The 18,847-nt window shown below is 37.4% G+C and overlaps 1 protein-coding gene across 2 annotated transcripts in view; it reads left to right on the top strand.

Annotated features, from left to right (window-relative positions):
- The window catches only part of ADAM9 (ADAM metallopeptidase domain 9), a 110,431-nt gene that overhangs the window by 62,170 nt on the left and 29,414 nt on the right, over window positions 1–18,847 (top strand). Inside the window, exons 15-18 of one of the 2 annotated variants that reach the window (XM_021675853.2) lie at window positions 8,713–8,818; window positions 14,551–14,734; window positions 18,018–18,098; window positions 18,349–18,454. In XM_021675853.2, the coding sequence (XP_021531528.1) occupies window positions 8,713–8,818; window positions 14,551–14,734; window positions 18,018–18,098; window positions 18,349–18,454 (477 nt within the window). The remainder of the gene's footprint in view (window positions 1–8,712; window positions 8,819–14,550; window positions 14,735–18,017; window positions 18,099–18,348; window positions 18,455–18,847) is intronic. The other variant, XM_021675854.2, reaches the window with a different exon arrangement.

Below are 18,847 nucleotides of genomic sequence, written 5' to 3'. Positions count from 1 at the left end.
CAACCCTGCCACTGTGAGTACTTGGTTCATGAGCCCATGGATGAGAATAGGTGGCTGGGGAAAGAATGAGTCATCCTCTCTATTTGATTATTAAAATTCTCCTCTGCTGAGATCACCCTTTGGCAAATATTCACATAGGACACGAATATCTTTGCCATACCACCCAGTCATTGGCTATAGCCCATAAATTGGTATATAATCATGTCTGGCTATTTCTTCTTCCAAGGAAAGTGAACAGTCAGGTGGACTTCAGGGATGGTGCAGAAGGGGGCTGTAGTGCTATAGTCATCCACTTTTGGTTCTTCATATCATGTAGAACCATCTACAAACCAGGTCCCTGTCTCCTTTTCTACTGTCACCTAATGGGTAGGAAATTCCCCCCAGGTCATAGGTGCTGGCTAGGAGAGAAAATGTAGTGTGGCAGGAATGGGGAGCAGGGGCATTTGGGCACTTCTTTATGTAACTTGTGCCTTCCAGGCCCTGGTGGGGCCCAGTTACATACATCGCATTTCCATTTCGTGATGTAGTGCTGCTGCACATGCCCAGCTTTGTAGCTTGGTGAGTCAGATGACATCCAGTTTATGATGGGCTACTCAGGTTGAATGGTAACTTGGTGGCCGATGGTTAAATGTTCAGTTTCTACTTTAAGGTCCAGTAGTAGACCAATAGTCGTTTCTCAAAAGGAGAGTAGTTATTCACAGAGGATCACAAAGCTTTGCTCCAAAATCCTAAATGCCTGCACTGCACCTGACCTATAGGGAACTGTCAGAGGCTCTAATCATTTCTGTCTGTCACTGCTGCTTCTGTCTGTCATTGCTGCTTCAAGCATTGTTTGATCTGCTTGATCAAGTGGCCTAAGCAACAGAGCATCTTGCCTGACAGCCAGGACCTATTGCAGAATTTCCCTTTGTTTTGGGTCCAGCTGAAAACTAGCAGCTTTTTGGGTCACTGGGTAGATGGGCCAGAGTTAGGCAACCAAATGAGGAACATTTTACCTTCAAAAATCCAAATGCACCACCAAGTATTGTGCCATTCTGTTGGTTTTGGGAGTGGCCAGATGCAACTTCTCCTTCCCCTTAGAAAGGATATCTTGACATGCCCCACACCACTGGACATCTAGAAATTTCACTAAGGCAGAAGGCCCCTGAATTTTTGTCAGATTTATTTTCTACTTTCTGTCATGCAAGTATCTTACCAGTGTCAAGAGTACTTGCTTCTTCTTGCTTATTAGGTCTAATGAGTGTAATGTGTTCAATGACTAGTGTGATATTTTGTGGAAGGGAAAGGCAATCAGGATCCCTAAAACCAAATTATGACATGGGACTATAGAGTTGATATCCCTCCTAAGTAGGACAGTGAAGGTGTATTGCTGGCCTTGCTAGCTGAAAGCAGCCGCTTCTGGTAGGCTGTGTGGATGGGTATAGGTAAAGGTATTTTTCAGATCGTAGCTGCATACCATGTATTAGGGGATGTGTTAATTTGCTCAAGCAATGAAGTACATTTGGTACAGCAGCTTCAATTGGTGCCGCCACTTAGCTAAGCTTATAATACTCTACTATCATTCTCCAAGATCTGTCTATCTTGGAGACCAGGCCAGATAGGCAAGTTGAATGAAGATGTGATGAGAGTCCTCACCCCTGCATCTTTCAAGTCCTTGATGTTGACATGAATCTCTGCATTCCCTCCAGAGATGTGATACTGCTTTTGGCTTACTATTTTCCTAGGTAGAGTCAGTTCTAGTGCGTTCCACCTGGCCTTTCTTAACATAATAGCTATTACTGCACAGGTCAGGGAACCAGTGTGGTGACTCTGCCAGCTGCTGAGTGTGTCTGTTTCAATTATGCATTCTGGAACTATGGGAAAAAACCCACAAGGTGGGTTTAGGGACCCACTAGGCCTGCTGTGAGATGGACTTGAGGTAAAACTTCATCAGTCACCTGACTTTCATAAGCCCCTACTGTGACTTGACCACAGTGATATTTTGGGTCTGCTGAATTATCATTTCAGATACAGGGGGGGTTCTGTGTTCCTGAAAGGTCTAATTATTTCTGTTTTCTCAGTGCACAGTGTCTTAGTCTGATCAATTCTGTCTCAGTCTATTTTGTGCTATTATAACAAAATACCACAGGCTGGGTAATTAATAGTGAACAGAAATTTATTGGCTCACATTTCTGGAGACTTGAAGTCCAAGATCAAGGCGCTAGCATCTGATGAGGGTCATTTTACTGAGTCATCACATGATGGACGGTGGTTGGGCAAGAGACAAAGTGGGGCCAAACACACCCTTTTATAATAATATTAATTAATCTTACCCATGAGGGCAGAGTCATCATGGCCTAATCACCTTTTAAAGGTCCCACCTCTTAATACTGTCACAATGACAATTAAATTTCAACATAAATTTTAGAGAGGACAAACATTTAAACCATAGCAGGCTGCTCTAATAAGATATACTGTAAACTGTGTGGCTTAAATGGCAAGCACTTACTTCTCAGAGTTCTAGAGGCTGGGGAGTCTAAGATCAAAGTGCCAGTTAATTTGATTCTTCATGAGAGGTCTCTTCTTCTTATAAGGCCACCATTCCTATCATAAGAGTCCCATCTTCATGATCCCACCTAACTTTGATTACCTCCCACAGGGCCCATCTCTAAATACCATCACATTGCGGTTAGAGCTTCAACAGATGAATTGTGGGGTATATAAACATTGAAGGGGTATGCAAACATTCAGTACATAATAATTGCCCTGGTAAAAGGCCATAGGTCCCTTGGAAATGTCTGGAATAATGATTAATAGTATAAATTTTTGGCAGTTTATGGGGGAGTTATTCCTTAGGGAGACCTACCCTGCCTTTATTTGAGAGTTTCTGTTTCTGTAAACTGGTTCAAGTCAAGGAATTGATTAAGAGGCTGTGACTTTCTGTTTTTATGATTGAAGTTAGACTTTTGTTTACTTGGCCTAGAATTTTCTTACTTGTACAGATCAAGTAAGACTATGGCAAGCTTCCTATCTTCCTTCTACTCCAGACAGAAACAATGTGATCAACTAGCCAATGCCATAAGTTTTTGAATGGGTCAGGTTATTCTGATTGCTGCTTTGACTTTGCTGTTCATTATGGTAACCATGCCCACCTTGCCTTTTGTGGTTGAATGTTGACACTTTCTTATCACCTAGGATCAGATACTTTTATTGCATTTACGTTTCCCAACTCAGTGGCCGTAGCTCCTATTCTAAGGTCTGGCCTTCAGATAAGAGCAATCACAGAGCTTTTCAGGGTGCTGGGGCTCCCCTTACAAACTTATTTCTTACAGTCTTGGTGAAAAGTGTCTTTTCTGGATTCTTCCAGGGTGGGTAAGTAGGTCTTAAGTGACACATCGACTCTAACATTTTAGTCTCCTTCAGACTTTGAATCCTTTTCTCTGCATTAAACTGATAGGCCCTGCATTTCCAACTTGCTCACTGTGAGCTGCCTTTTGATTCACGTTTCAGTCAACCAACCGAACAAATTGTTAGAGACCTTTCTAACTCCCTGATTGGCAGCATTCAATGCAGACTCTCTGCTTTGTGAGTCTACATCGATAAATTCATCCCAATTCACCTTTATGTTCCTCCCCATTATCTCACACCCTAATATCCATTCCCACACATGTTCCCTGGATTTCTGTCCATGTAAATTAGAAAATTCAGGTAGTCTTGGAGTGTGGTGAACTGTGGTGAACTTACTAATGGGTCGTACTTAGTACTTCACCTTTAGGGACATTTTCTATGACTCAAGTCTGGTTATAGGTTTAGAAGCAATGAGGGATATTGGAGGTGGATCCTGAGGGAAATTGGCATTGTCTTGCATAGCATCTGCCTCTGGGGAGGCTATTACAGTTTCCTCAGGCAATGCAGGGTTAGTCCTCTCAGATGGTAGAGAGGCTGTTTCTACTGGCAAAGATGACTCATCAGAATTTAGAGGCTCAGCCAGGTGCTGTGGCTCACGCCTGTAATCTCAGCACTTTGGGAAGGTGAGGCAGGCAGATCACTTGAGGTCAGGAGTTAGAGACCAGCCTGGCCAACATGGCAAAACCCCATCTCCATTAAAAACACAAAAGTTAGCTGGATGAGGTGGTGCACATCTGTAGTCCCGGCTACTTGGGAGGCCGAGGCAGGAAAATCACTTGAACCTGGGAGGTTGAGGTTGCAGTGACCTGAGATTTGTGCTACTGCATTCCAGCCTGGGCAACAGAGCAAGACTCTTTTTCAAAAAAAAATAGAATTTAGAGGCTCAGTGTACCTAGCTCCATCAAGGTCACCCCACATGTCTTTATTCCAACTTTCAAGATCCAGTTCCTTTTCCTTACTGATCAGTACCCTCAATTTAACAGTAGATACCCTACAAGGCTAGGAGTTCAATTTGCTTTCAGCCAGTCACAGGATAAGATTCTAGGTTTGATTTTCAGCAGTCTCAGCTTTGCAACTACAGGCGATATGGCTGTCCTTTAGGGCACACACAGAAACTTTCAGGTCACTTATATGGTGCTTGAACTAGGACTCCCTAAGCTTATTATATTCTTTCCCTAATTTGTCCAGTAAAATAAGGAGCAACCAGGCAATCTCATACTGTTAGTATGAGAAAAATGTTTGAAGGTATCATATACATAGTTACCCAGATCCTTGCTTCTTGTAAGTATCTGATTAGGAGTCTCTAGTGGTGATATTTTTTTATACTGCAATTACCATATCATGCCATGAACTATCAGTACTGTGTTTACTTTTGGAAATAGAGTCATAAGTGTCTTTAAAAATCTAATCAGATTAGATAGCCCATTCTAGAAACCTTGGAACTGATTAAGAAAACTCATTCTCAACTGTTCCTCTGGAATCATTGTTGGTCCAAAATCTGAATTAGTTAGACTGCAATTATCAATTGGATATTTACATATTATATATATGTTTATTTATTTATTATAAGCAATTGGCTCATGTGATTATAGTTAGCAACTGAAAATCCCAGATTTATAGGATGAGTTGGCAAGCTGGAGACACAGGAGAGATGATGGTTCAGTTCCCGTCCAAGTTTGAAGGCCTGAAACCCAGGATCACCAGTAGTGTAAGTTGCATTCCAAAGGCCAGTAGGACAAGACCCAGCAAGAGCCAATATCCCAGTTTGAAGACCATCAGGAAGAATTCTCTTTTATTCAAGGGAGTGTCAACCTTTTTGTTCTAGTTAGACCTTCAACTGAGTGGATGAGGGGTTCCATAGTAAGGAGGGCAGTCTGCTTTATACAGTCTACCAAGTTAAATGTTAATCTCATCCCAAAACATCCTCACAGAAACACCCAGAATGATGTTTGACCAAACATCTTGGTGCCCTATTACCCAGTCAAGTTGACACAAATTAACCATCACACTCTGTATTTCTATCTCAGTATTTATCCTGAGATCTTTCACCATAATGTGAAGGTGAATTGTTGGCTCTCTCCCTTTTGAGTCTCCTACTGAAACTAATAGGGTGAATTCAAGGTAAACTTTTTGAGATCCTGCAAGTGTGAAAATGCTTTTATTTGGACTAAATACTTGACTGGTAGCTTGATGGGAATTGAAATCATTTTCCGTCACAGTTTTGAAGCCATTGCTTTGTTGTCTTCCAGTTTACAGAGTTGTTGTTGAAAACTCTGAAGCCATTCTGATTTTTGTACCTAGCTTTCCCCTTATCCCCTCTGAAAAAGCTTGGAGAATCACCTCTTCAAGGTGATATGCCTTGATATGGGTATGTTTTTATTTACTGTGCTGTGTAATTGGTGGGTACATTAAATCTGGGAACTCATTTTTTTTAGTTCTGGAAATTTCTTCCCTTTCATTTTTTTGGTGTGATTTCTTTTCCTGGATCATATATTATTTGTATATTGGATTTCCTGGATTTTCTTACATTTCCTGTATTTTTATCTGTGTTTTTCTTTTTGACCTACTTTCTGAGCACCTTCTTCAACTTTATCTTTTAATTCTTTTATTTTGTTTTTCATTTCAGGCACTATGATTTCAGTTTTCAGGAACTCTTTTATGTTCTCTGAGTTTTTTCCCCATATCTTTTTAAGAAATAATCTTCTTTTTTTTTTTTTTTTTGAGACAGAGTCTTGCTCTGTTGCCCAGCTGGAGTGCAATGGCACCATCTTGGCACACTGCAGTCTCCGCCTCCCGGGTTCAAGTGATTACTCTGCCTCCTGAATAACTGGGATTACAGGCACATGCCACCACACCCAGTTAATTTTTTGTATTTTAGTAGAGACATGGTTTCACCATGTTGGCCAGGATGGTATTGATCTCCGGACCTCGACCTTGTGATCCACCTGCCTTGGCCTCCCAAAGTGCTGGGATTACAGGCCTGAGCCACTGCGCCTGGCCCAAAATAATCTGTTTTTATTCCATGCATGAAACATCTTCTCTTATGTCTGTCAGTATATTAATCACAATTTTTAAAAAGTTTTCTTTCTTCTGTGTAACCTCTGTTCCACATTACCTTTTTTATTTGTTTGAATTTCTGTCTTTCACATCAGCCATGTTCCTCAGCTCTCCGATAGTCCTTGGTCTAAGAGAGGGGAGTTAGTAGCAGATGGGGTGATACGGCTGAACTTTTAAATTAGGAAAATTCCAAAACCCACATCTTTAGGCTTTTTCCATCTTGGGCTGGTTAGATTCCCTTATGAAGACCTTATCTATCTGCAGCCTGAAGGGGCAATGCAGCATTCTGGGAAGTAAACAGGAAGTGAGGGAGAATAAGGCTGGGACCTCAGTATAGGTAGGTAAATGCTCAGCTCATCCCCTTGTTTTTAGAACATTTTCTATGCTTATTAAGGTGCCTGATAATCTCTGAGTCCCAGAACCTTGTATTTTACTGTCTACAGAAAATAAACCTGCAGTCTTTTGTCAGGGTAGAGAAGAGACAGTCATTTGGCTTCACAAAGGTGGGAGGTGACTTGTGGGTCAAACTGCTTCTTAAATAGATTTTAAAATTTTCTTCTTTATTCCTGCCACCTGCCCCTCCTTATTCTCTATATCCAGAGTTACCGGTTACCAGCAGTTTCTTATCTTGGAGGAATTCTACAGTATAAAAAGGGTTGATCTCAGTTTTTTCTGTTGCTAGCTCAAGATTTAGTTTTCTGAGATATACTGGGTCATTTACTACTTAACCAATTTCTTTTCAGCTTCTACAGTTTTGTGCAGTCTCCTTTCCCAGTTTCATTTGTCTATGGGTTTATGAATTTAAAAAAAAAAACTACTTTCTTTGCTTTCGTGTGATTTTAGGAGGGAGGAAAAATACATGCATGTATTTAGACATTTTACCTGAAGTCTGTTGATGGCTTCTGATTTTAAAAATAAGTCAGTTAGTTCTGGTGTTATGGGTCTAGTTTTTTTTTTTTTTTCTTAGAAGATTTAGTAATAGTAACACACGGGTCTAGTTTTTATTCCTTTGAACATTTGAACTTGTGGAGAATAAAGACTTAAAAGTCCTTCACTAGCTCATGCATTCTCAAATTCCTTGTATTTTTAGTAAACACCAAATAAATATTAAATAAATGAACTTAAGAGCTAACATAAGCGAATGTATTGAGGCTTACTATCAAATTTGGGCCTTAAAAAAACCTTATGAGGAAGGCAGGGGTCAGAGAGCTAAACGGTTTGCCTGAGGACACACAACAGAAAGCAGCAAAACCATGATCTCAGCCACCATAAGCATGGTGAGCTGATGAAGACCTATTGCTAGAATTTATTAAAGACGTTGTTAAAAGAATATAACTTACATTGGTTTACTTCTTAAATGGGAATAGGACATATTGAAATATTGAATATGCAAACAAGCAAAAGGCAGAAAATAAATATTTCCTCCCCTCTCAATATTCTGGATAAGTAACCACTGTTGAAAATTTGATGAACATCTTTCACTTATTTTTTATGCATATGAGTGTATAATATATGAAAATTGGATCATATTGACATACTGCTTTAAAACCTGCCCCCTTTCAGCCTGGCAGGTGAGCCTTGTCTTACTTAAAAAAAAATAATAGCCAGGTGTGGTGGTGCATACCTGCACTCCAGCTACTTAGAAGGCTAATGCAGGAGGATCACTTGAGCCTGGGAGGTTAAGGGTGCAGTGAGCTATGACCTTGCCACTGCATTCTAGCCTGGGTGACAGAATGAGATCTTGTCTCAAAAAAAAAAGCTAAAATGTAACTACCTGTTTTCAATACTAACAATAAATTGTGACTACTTTTCCATGTTAAGCATTTTTGTACAACATTGTGTTAATGATGTACTATAATTTATTTAAGCAGTTAACAGTGTTAGCAGTAAATACCTATATAGTTTAGTTGTGGCTTCCATTTACTTTTCAGGATAAAGTTCCAGAAGCAGGATTGCTGTATTAAAAAGGTTTTTAAAAATGGTTTTAAATTTATTTATAATTTATTATTTAATAGCTTTCCTTTTAGGGCCTGAGTATTTGAGTCTAGGCTAACTTTAAAGTGTAACTTAAGCTTTATTTTTACATTTTGTTGTTACACATGAAACGTGCAACAAAAACATATCAAGTGTAAGGCAAGAAAGATTTTCTGAGGTGTTGAGGCTGTTTATCCAGGTGTTTAGACTGTTGTAGGGAATATTTTTATTTCTACAGCTAAATTGCCATAACGTTTTTTTCCTTTTTTCTTTTTTAAATGTTTAATGTTACAGAAGCCAAGGCTGCCCCCAAAGATTGTTTCATTGAAGTGAATTCTAAAGGTGACAGATTTGGCAATTGTGGTTTCTCTGGCAATGAATACAAGAAGTGTGCCACTGGGTAAGTGGAGATGAGGTCATAATGGAATATGAAAGATGATAAGATTTGTCATCTCTAGTATCTTTTTTTTTTTTTTTTTTTTTTTTTGAGACGGAGGCTTGCTCTTTCGCCAGGCTGGAGAGTAGTGGCACGATCTTGGCTCACTGCAACCTCTGCCTCCTAGGTTCAAGCGATTCCCCTGCCTCAGCCTCCTGAGTAGCTGGGGATATAGGCATGTGCCACCACATCTGGCTAATTTATTGTATTTTAGTAGAGATGGGGTTTCACTGTTTTGGCCAGGATGGTCTCGATCTCCTGGCCTCGTCATCTGCCTGCCTCAGCCTCTCAAAGTGCCAGGATTACAGGCATGAGCCACTGCACCTGGCCATCTCTAGTATCTTTTACAACTGCTCCCTGTGACCACTGATTTTTTTCCTCCCTTAAATACTTAACTTTTCAAATATTTTACAATACAAAGCTTCAGAGAGACTCTGGTGTTAGGAAAAGAACTGGTAACATAATTTGTCCTTTTAGACAGCAACTACAATCTAGTGGTTTTTAGACTCTTTGTTTATCCTTGTTTAATAATAAAAACCCCAGCTAAATACAGTTTTCATTTTCCGTTCAATAAAAGATTATGTTACTAAGTCTCTAGATAAAGGTACCTGCAGAATCAACTCTGAACTTCATTGTTTTCTTCTAGCTTTGTATGATTTCAAAATGATGAATTAAAACATTTTATATTTCTACAATTAACATTTGCTTTTTATAAAACAATAATAAAACATTACAAAGGAGGAAAAAGTCATCTATAATCTCAATCCACATATGTTCATTAATTTAAGGGTATTTTCTTCCTCACACTAACATTTTATATATTTGGAATTATTCTTAGGCTAAGCAACTACAGTGAAACAGTGCTTGCTAAGAAGAAATAGCAACAATGACCCGCATGCCACTAAATCTGACAGTCGTTTTTAGGTCTTCATGCTATAATACTTGACCTGTCAGTAGCATTCAGTTATGCTGGCCATTTTCTCCTTCTTGAAGAAACCTTTTTTTTGGTGACTGTGTAGAATGTCCTTCTTCTCCTCTGACCCCATGTAATTTTGTTTATTTTCATGGCTTCATTGCCTCCTCTGTGAGAGGCTTCATCCCTGCTGGGCTGTATGTGATCTGCAGCTACAGGGCTCTGCAGCTGCTGTTCCCTCTGCTCACCATACTGTCTTCTCCCCTCTTAGCCTGCTCAGTTCTTCATCCTCCAGGTCTCAGGTGCAGTGTGGTTTCCCTATGGAAGACTTCTTCCACTTTCTCGACAGGGCCAGCTCTCCCTTTGACAGGTGTTCTTAATGTTGTTTGCTTCTTTTTCATAGAATTTGATATATTAGGTTTTCATTATTTTTCAGTTCATAACATTTTCTGATTTACACTGTGAATTTTTTCCTTTGACTCGTGTTATTGAAAGCCTGTTGCTTAATTCCTAAGTAGTTGGTTTATCCATTTGGTTTTGGCGTCTAGTTCAATTCCATTGAGACTTCAGTTCTTTGGAATTTATTGACATGTGCATTATTTACTGAGATGTGCATTATTCAGTTACACATGGAACATTCATCCATACAGACCAATTTATGGATGAATATATATGGTGAATGTTCCATGTGTAATTGAAAGAAAAAGTGTATTCTGCAGTTGTTAAAGATGTTATTCTATAATTGTCAAATTAATTAATAGTCTTATTCAAATCTTTCATATCTATGGTGTGTGTGTATTGTATCTGTTCCTTCAATTTCCGAGAGAGGTGTGTTGAAGTCTCCAGTTATGATTGTGGATTTGTCTGTTTCTCTTTTTAGGTATGTACATTTTTTCTGTGTATGTTTTAAATTTGTTACTAGGTGCATGCACATTTAGGATTGTTATGCCCTCCTGATGACTTGACTCTTTTATTATTGGCAAATTCTTTTCATTTCTGGAATATTCTTTGGAAGTATTTGTTTCATTATTTATGTGGATCTTTTGTTATCACTCTTTCTGACTAAACTGTATGGTCCAGTAACACATTTATTTGTTGCATTTAGCATGATGCCTGGAGGAAACATAATAAAAGCCTATTAAACATTGAATGAATGAAGGTGCAGATTATATGGATGAAGAAAGAATGGGTGTAGAATTAATATAACCAATTGAATGAACTGATTTAAAATCTAGAGATAAGTGGATTAATGCAGACTTGGAGAGAATTTGCTAGACATATACTATATTCTTGTCTTTAGCCTTGTATCATATTTTTATGAATATTTGTTGAAAATATCAACTATTCTTATTAGACTTAAAAATTACTGAATAGCTCATTTAAGGGGCATTTTATAATAGTAATACACAAGTAATATAGTCATTAAGAATATACATTTGAAGTTAGACTCTTTGGATTTGAATCTTGGTTCAATCACTTAATATCTCTGAGACTTTGGACAAGTTACTTCACTTTACATACCTCATTTTTCTCTTTTGTAAAATGGGGATAATAATGCACCTGTTTCCAAGTATTGTTTTGAACTGAATGAGTTAATGGGTGTTAGTACTAAGAAGAATATCTGGCTCGTTGTCAAATTCATCATCATCGTCATCACTGTTTTATTGTCATCCTCATTGTAGAATGCATCTAGAATCTAGAAAAATCTTTCCTAGTCTTTGAGACTACCAGAAACATCTAGAAACATTTAAAGAAAGTATTTCATATGATCCTACCATCCAGAGATACGCCCTTAAATTTTTGTTATATATTTTTTTCGCATGTATACACATTTATAAACATAAGCCACATGTTTCCTTTCACTGAAAGGGTCATCTTTTAGTACATAGACAATGTCATCTTTTCAAGCGTTATAAAAGAGAAATTCCAAATATACAGAGGAGTAGAAAGAATAGTGTGATAAATACCAGTATATCCTAGACCAAGACATTATTAATGCTCTATCATTATTTGCTTCATCTACATTTTGTTGAACCATTTTGAGTAAATTATAGACACCATGCTTTACTCCTAGATTCTTCAATATCCATCTTCAACAAATAAGGCCATTCACCTGATCACATCACACCTAGCAAAATGAATGATTTCCTAATATCTAGTATCTGATCAATATCAGTATTTCCCTAAGTGTCCTCAAATTGTCTTTTATAGCTGGTATTTTTCAACATCTGGACTCAATCAAGGATCACATATTGAATTTAGTTGTTATGTCACTTAAGTCACTTTTAATCTAGAATACCCTTCTAGACTGATATTTTTTCTTTTCAGTGACATTGACTTATGGAAATGGTTGGGCCAGGGGGCTCATGTTCTGGATTTGTTTTAGTTTCTTCTTGGTGCTGCTTAACTTGTTTCTATCATCTGAATTTTCTTTAAATCAGAAGTTAAGCCCAAAATCTTTTTTTTTTTTTTGGGTAGAGTCTTACTCTGTCACCCAGGCTGGAGTGCAGTGGTGTGATCTCGGTTCACTGCAACCTCCACCTCCCAGATTCAAGTGATCCTCGTGCCTCAGCCTCTGGATTAGCTGGGACTACAGGCGTGTGCCACCACACCTGGCTAATTTTTGTATTTTCAGTAGCGATGGGGTTTCACCATGTTGGCCAGGCTGGTCTTGAACTCCTGATCTCAAATGATTCGCTCACTTTGGCCTCCCAAAGTGCTGGAGTTGCAGGCATGATCTACAACACCTGGCCCTAAGCCCAAAATCTTAGTTGAATTCAGGTTAATTATTTTTGGCGAGGATGTTCATAAGCAATGCATTATATTAAGGAGTCACTTAGTGCTGGGAAGTCTTATTAATATTAGTGATACTAAGTGGCAGTGACCAGATCTTGCTATTGTGGAGTTATGCTTTTTAAAATTGCAGCTATCAGGTAATATGTGGAGTGATGATTTTGTGCCATATGAATATCCAGTTCCCTACCAGTGTTTCACTTTATGGATGATCCTTGCCTGAAGCAACTATTTTACTGGGGTTATAACTGAATTTTCTTTCTTTTAGCATTATACAGCAGTGAACATCTCTTCTTAGTTTTGTTGGCTGTTTACATTTCTTATTGAGCTGCCTGTTTACATCTTTACTAATTTTCCTGTTGAAGTGATTTTCTTGGTCCTAATGATTTGTAACAGCTTTTTATATTCTAAGAGTGTTTTCCTGTACTCTTTAATACATCACCAAACCTCCTTTAATCTTTAATAAATCACCAATCTACATATGAGTGTATCATAGCAATGTGAATTTTGGTAGGCTCCAACAGATTTTAACTGAGGTCTGCTTTATGCTACACTTTGTTTCTGAGGTTTTCATACCTAATTTCAGCCAATTATGTGAAATAGACATCATTTATCTCATTGTTTCAGCTGAAGAAACTGTAGCTCAGAACATTTAAGAACGTCTGTCAGGTCAGCTAGCAAATAAATGGTGACATAAGAATAAATGTAAAAAGGTGGGACAAAGTTATTAACTCTTAAATGCAGGATGAAGGGAAGATGAAGACTTAAATTAGCACATGCAAAAATTAAATAGGAGTTTTAGTGATATATTCAAGGACATCAATAATATAATGTAGTTATAAAAGTTGTAATCTTGAACTTAATAGAGGTACGGTATCTAGAATAAATAAGTGCTCCACTTTTTCCTTTGCTCACCAGGCTCTCACTGAAATTTCATGCTCCATTCTGAGCACTATGCTTCAAGAGGCAGTGAGGCAAACTGGAACATATTTAGGAGGGAGCGTCCTTGTTACATGAAAAGTGATTGTAGGATAGTGACCTGGTGAAGTAAGTATTTAGGAGCTGCATAATAATTGTCCTAAAATAGTTGCTGTGTGAAAGGAGGAAAAGATATCTGTGTAGTCTCTTGGGGGAAGATCTGGGACTAATGAGGAAATGTTATACAAAGGTAGATTTTAACATGATACGCAAAAACGTGATGGTAGCTAGAATAAGCAGTTTCAGGAGGGTGTAAATTAGAGATATTGGGGAAAAATATCCTATGATGACTGGGGAGTGATACAATAGAGAAGATTCAGATATAGAGTAGGTGCTTGGATCAGATGACAGTCAATTAAACAGGAAATCTCAGTATAACATCATAGGAGTTGTTGTTGGAAATACCTAGAGTGTTATGAAAGGATATAGGAAGGGCATTTAATTCACACATCCTTAGCAATAAGGATAATGGTCAAGGAAGCCTTCCTAGAGTTCTGACATTTAATTAATGAATTAACAAGTTGATGAATTGACTCTTTAAATAAGTAACCAAGAGTTAGCCAGGCAAAGAGGGGTGGAATCCCTTCTTAGTTATTTTGCATTATAGAATCTAATTTCTTCTGTATCATAACTCTGTAAGAAGACACAATTGAATTTTGGTATTGCTGTGTTATTTTCTGTATAATAGAATTTATAAAATTATACCTAGAAACGACTTTATTAGTTATATTTTGAGCTCTAGACAGACAACGAAAAAGATTAGGTGTGGTAAAAGAAGAAGCATCAGTACCACCTGGTACCTTTATTTGCATCTTAGCATCTACTTACCTCTTTTTTTCCTTTTTCTGCCATATTTAAAGAAAGCTACTTTGACCTCTGTTTCTCTCCTACACTTTCTGTGTTGAGATTCCCTCCATAGCAGCAAACTCTGTCCATATGCAAATATATAATTTTTTTCTTTTATTATATATACTGGATACATTTTATGTTGTGTTATTTCTCTTCTTTATAGGAATGCTTTGTGTGGAAAGCTTCAGTGTGAGAATGTACAAGAAATGCCTGTATTTGGAATTGTGCCTGCTATTATTCAAACACCTAGTCGAGGCACCACATGTTGGGGTGTGGATTTCCAGCTAGGATCAGATGTTCCGGATCCTGGGATGGTTAATGAAGGCACAAAATGTGGTTCTGGAAAGGTGATAAAAATATTTTTTATTTACAAAGTAAAATGCAAAAAGTTAAAAAAATTATACTTAGTAAGTGGTTGCTCTTTTCTGATTGTAAAGGTAATCTAAATTCATTATAGAAATTTTAGAAAATATAGAGTCACCAAAAGAAAATTGAGAACTGTAATTCTATCATTCATATTTCTTTACTGGGGTCAGATAACCTATGTTTTCCACTTTGCAGTATACTGTGCATGATTCCCTCCCTGCTGATATGCTACAATTTATTAGCCAGTTTGCTGTTTTGGGATACTTTAGTGATGTCCTGAATTTTGGGGTGTGTGTCTGTATGTGTCTCTGTACTAGAAGTGTCACAGATTTGCCCATGTTCCTGATCACCTGACCTCTGCTGTTTGGATTAGATACAAGGCCAGAGTCAGTCAGCCCATGACTTATTACCAGTGGTTTTATATGAGAAGTTGCCCTAGGCCAAATACCCTTTTTTGGAGAATATAAAATTAAGGAAGGTAATTCAGAGTGTGGGCAGAAACTGTAAGAATTCTTTGGGAGATGCCATGAAGTAGAAACTAGGGTGAAAGGGATGTGGCAGCCTTAAGCCACATACAAGAGATAATGAGGGAGCAGGATCGTTGAGTAAGTTGAAGAAACCAACTCAGTTAGAGGAGAGAGAGAAGGAAAATATGTGATGGACTGATTAGCCCATGAAAAAGACAGGTGGGTGAACCTTCAGGTTACTTCAGTTTCTCCCAAGTTTTCAGTTTCACTTCTGTTTCTCACTTCTCTTTACAAGAAGACCCATATATTTTTGTGTCAGTCCTTGCAACTAAATAAACTTGATTGTTGCAGGTGTTATAAACAATGATGAGACAAATGACTTTATAAATGAAAATTTCAGAACATCCCTGATCATTTTTTGAGGTTATACTATTACAGTACTGTGCATACTTCTAAGGTTTTAGATATAGTTTTACCAAATTTATCTTTGGAAAAGTTTGTATCAGTTTAGCTACCAACCAGTTGTGTGTACGTGTTTTGAGTTCGCCATACTATGGTCGAGATTGGCTATTATTATATTAAAGCTTTCAATACTTTCTTGTTTGTTTTACTCTTTCTTGATTATTAGTGATACTGACTTTTTGTGTTTATATAAGGTCATTCCTTCTTCTGCGATTAGTTCTTTGTCCATTTAAAATTGGCTTGTCTTTCTTACTGGTTTTAAAGAACTTTAACTTATATATAATGTCATATATGTGGATAATATTTTTGTCCAGCTTATTGCTTGCCTCTTCTTTTTGTTTTCAGTAGTTTGTCATGTTTACATTTTGATATGCTGAAATCTGTTATTTCTTTCCTTTATAGTTTCCAACTTACATATTTTTGAGAGACCTTTCTCAGTATAGTATCAGATCATTGTTTTCTAGTATTTTTTTATTTCTTAATTTAATACTTATCTCTCTAATTCAGTAGAATATTTCTGTGTATTTTTAGTGGAGATGGGGTTTCACCATGTTGACCAGGGTGGTCTTAAACTCCTGGCCTTAAGTGATTCACCTTCCTCGGCCTCCCAAAGTGCTGGGATGAGCCACTGCGCCCAGTCTCCACTGTGAAAGTTGTTGAGTGTTTTCCTTTCAGTTTGGCTTTTCCCATTCCACAAGGGAATGGGAACACTCTTTCTCTGGAGGACTTGGAATTTTCTTGCTCCTTAAAGTAAATCTGCCATTTATTAACACATTTCATCTTATTTAACACTTCAGGTGTCCACTTTGAATCAATTACTGAAAGGAAAATCTTTTAACTGGTGGGGAAACTCTTGGTAAATATCTCCTCTAAAGACTTAAAGATGTAAGAAAAAAAGCATTTTGAAATCTTTATTCAGGAATTGTGCATGGCTAGAGGACAACTGACTCACTGTAGCCGTAATTTTGGAATTTTTAATCATATGAGTATATATATGTCCTATTTAAAAATTAATGGAAAAATTGGAGGAAACAGTGTTTGGAGATCTTCTGACTTTAAAAGTACAGTTCTGTTCAAACCTATGTATTTTTTAGAGTGGTAAGGCTATCTATTGATACTGTATGTTTGTTCTCTAATTGTTCTTAATTTCATTTGCGCATTTAAATATTCTGATCCTGTATACAAGATTTATTAGGCTAATTGCCTAATCAAATTTTAAAATAGCACTCAACAATCTTAAAATGTTAGTCTTCTTTTTTTTTTCTAACATCACAAAAGACAGTTTTCACAAAGATGCCAATTAAAAAATTTCTAAAATGTTTTTAGCTGATTCCTTTAGATCTTAGGTTAATATTTTTTCTGAGGTAATTTTTTTAATCTCTCAGTATTTAGGATTCATTTCTGTTTCATATATCACCATATGAACTAGAATTTCTTAATCATGTAATGTTATAAGGACTTATTTTCAATAGTGCTTTTAATAGAAATATCTAATCATGGAAAACAGGTTTTATCTTGTCAACAAAGTATCCTTTTATTTTTGAAAGAATTTTAAAAATTAAAATGAGTTTTAAATATTATCAGTTATCCTTTTGATATCTGTCGTAGTAACAACACTTTATGAGACGTCTTGCAGCAATAGATCTTCTATCCTTGAATCTTCCTTATAGTCCTGGGGTTAATTCTATCTGGTTACTTTTATTTTTATTTTTATTTTTTTTGAGACGGAGTTTCACTCTTGTTGCCCAGTCTGGAGTGTAATGATGTGATCTTGGCTCATCGCAACCTCTGCCTCCTGGGTTCAAGTGATTCTCCTGCCTCAGCCTCCCAAGTAGCTGGGATTGCAGGCATGTGCCACCACACCCAGCTGATTTTATATTTTTAGTAGAGATGGGGTTTCAGCATGTTGGTCAGGCTGGTCTCAAACTCCTGACCTCAGGTGATCTGCCCGCCTTGGCCTCCCAAAGTGCTTGGATAACAGGTGTGAGCCACTGCACCTGTCCTCTATCTGGTTACTTTTGATTTGAAAAAGTCCATTTGGGAATATTTTATTTAGGATTGTCACATCTATATTCACATGGAAGGATAGATAATAGTTTTATCTTTGTTTTTGGTCTTTATGTCATCTTTGTGTTTTTTGATAATTAATTTTGTGTCAATTAGTTAATGTCACTTATTTCTCTGCATTTTCAAAAGTATAATATGGGAATTAGTGGTTCCTTGAAAGTTTGAAAGAATTCTGCAATGAAATAATCTGTACCCAGGTCTTTTTTCTGGGTACTTTTTAATTAATGTGCTCAATCTTTCTTTACTTAGTTCATTTTTTCCCCCCCAGATCTGTAGAAACTTCCAGTGTGTAGATGCTTCTGTTCTGAATTATGACTGTGATGTCCAGAAAAAGTGTCATGGACATGGGGTAGGTAATGTTTCCTTTTGGTTTGTTCATGAAAGTAGTGCTAAATAATGAGAAATCTCAGAGAGGACTAGATGAGAATTCCCAGGATTTTCTGATGTTGGGGAATTTAGATTCCTGATACATTTTTTATTTTTAAACAGTGTCAGTAAGTTCATATGAATTTAGTCCTTTCTCTTGGTTTCCATTCTTGAGTTTACGATACAGAGCAACATTCACAATTAACAAAAGTGGTATTTTGATTGTTTTGAAGGTATGTAATAGCAATAAGAATTGTCACTGTGAAAATGGCTGGGCTCCCCCAAATTGTGAGACTAAAGGATACGGAGGAAGTATGGACAGTGGACCTACATACAATGGCAAGTAATATAGAAGAAAATTAGTGTGATCTCCCAGCCCAAGGCATAAATTGGGCATCCTCATACCTCTCCCTCACTTCCCACATCAGTTATACATTTAATTATGTTGATTCAGCCTCCTAAATTCCTTGTGAATGTTTCCATTTTTCTCATCCCCATTTATTACTTTCAATTTCTTGCCTGGACATACATCATAGCCTCTTATGTAGGCTCCCTGTTTTTCATCTTGCTTCCTATAATCCATGTTTCACTCTACATTAAAGAGTTTAGTGTTTCCTTTCAAGAATTCAGTTTTGATTATGTCAGCATCTTGCTTTAATTCAGTGGGTCTGCATTGCTTTTAGGATGAAGTCCACAACTCCTTAACATGGCTTAAATGCCCTGCATGACTTG

This window comes from Aotus nancymaae, unplaced genomic scaffold, assembly GCF_030222135.1.
Source record: "Aotus nancymaae isolate 86718 unplaced genomic scaffold, 86718_ANA_hifiasm-v0.15.2.pri h1tg000079l, whole genome shotgun sequence".
NCBI classification, from domain to species: domain Eukaryota; kingdom Metazoa; phylum Chordata; class Mammalia; order Primates; family Aotidae; genus Aotus; species Aotus nancymaae.
The sequence above is the reverse complement of the archived record's forward strand: the minus strand, read 5'-3'. Positions and strand labels throughout refer to the sequence as shown.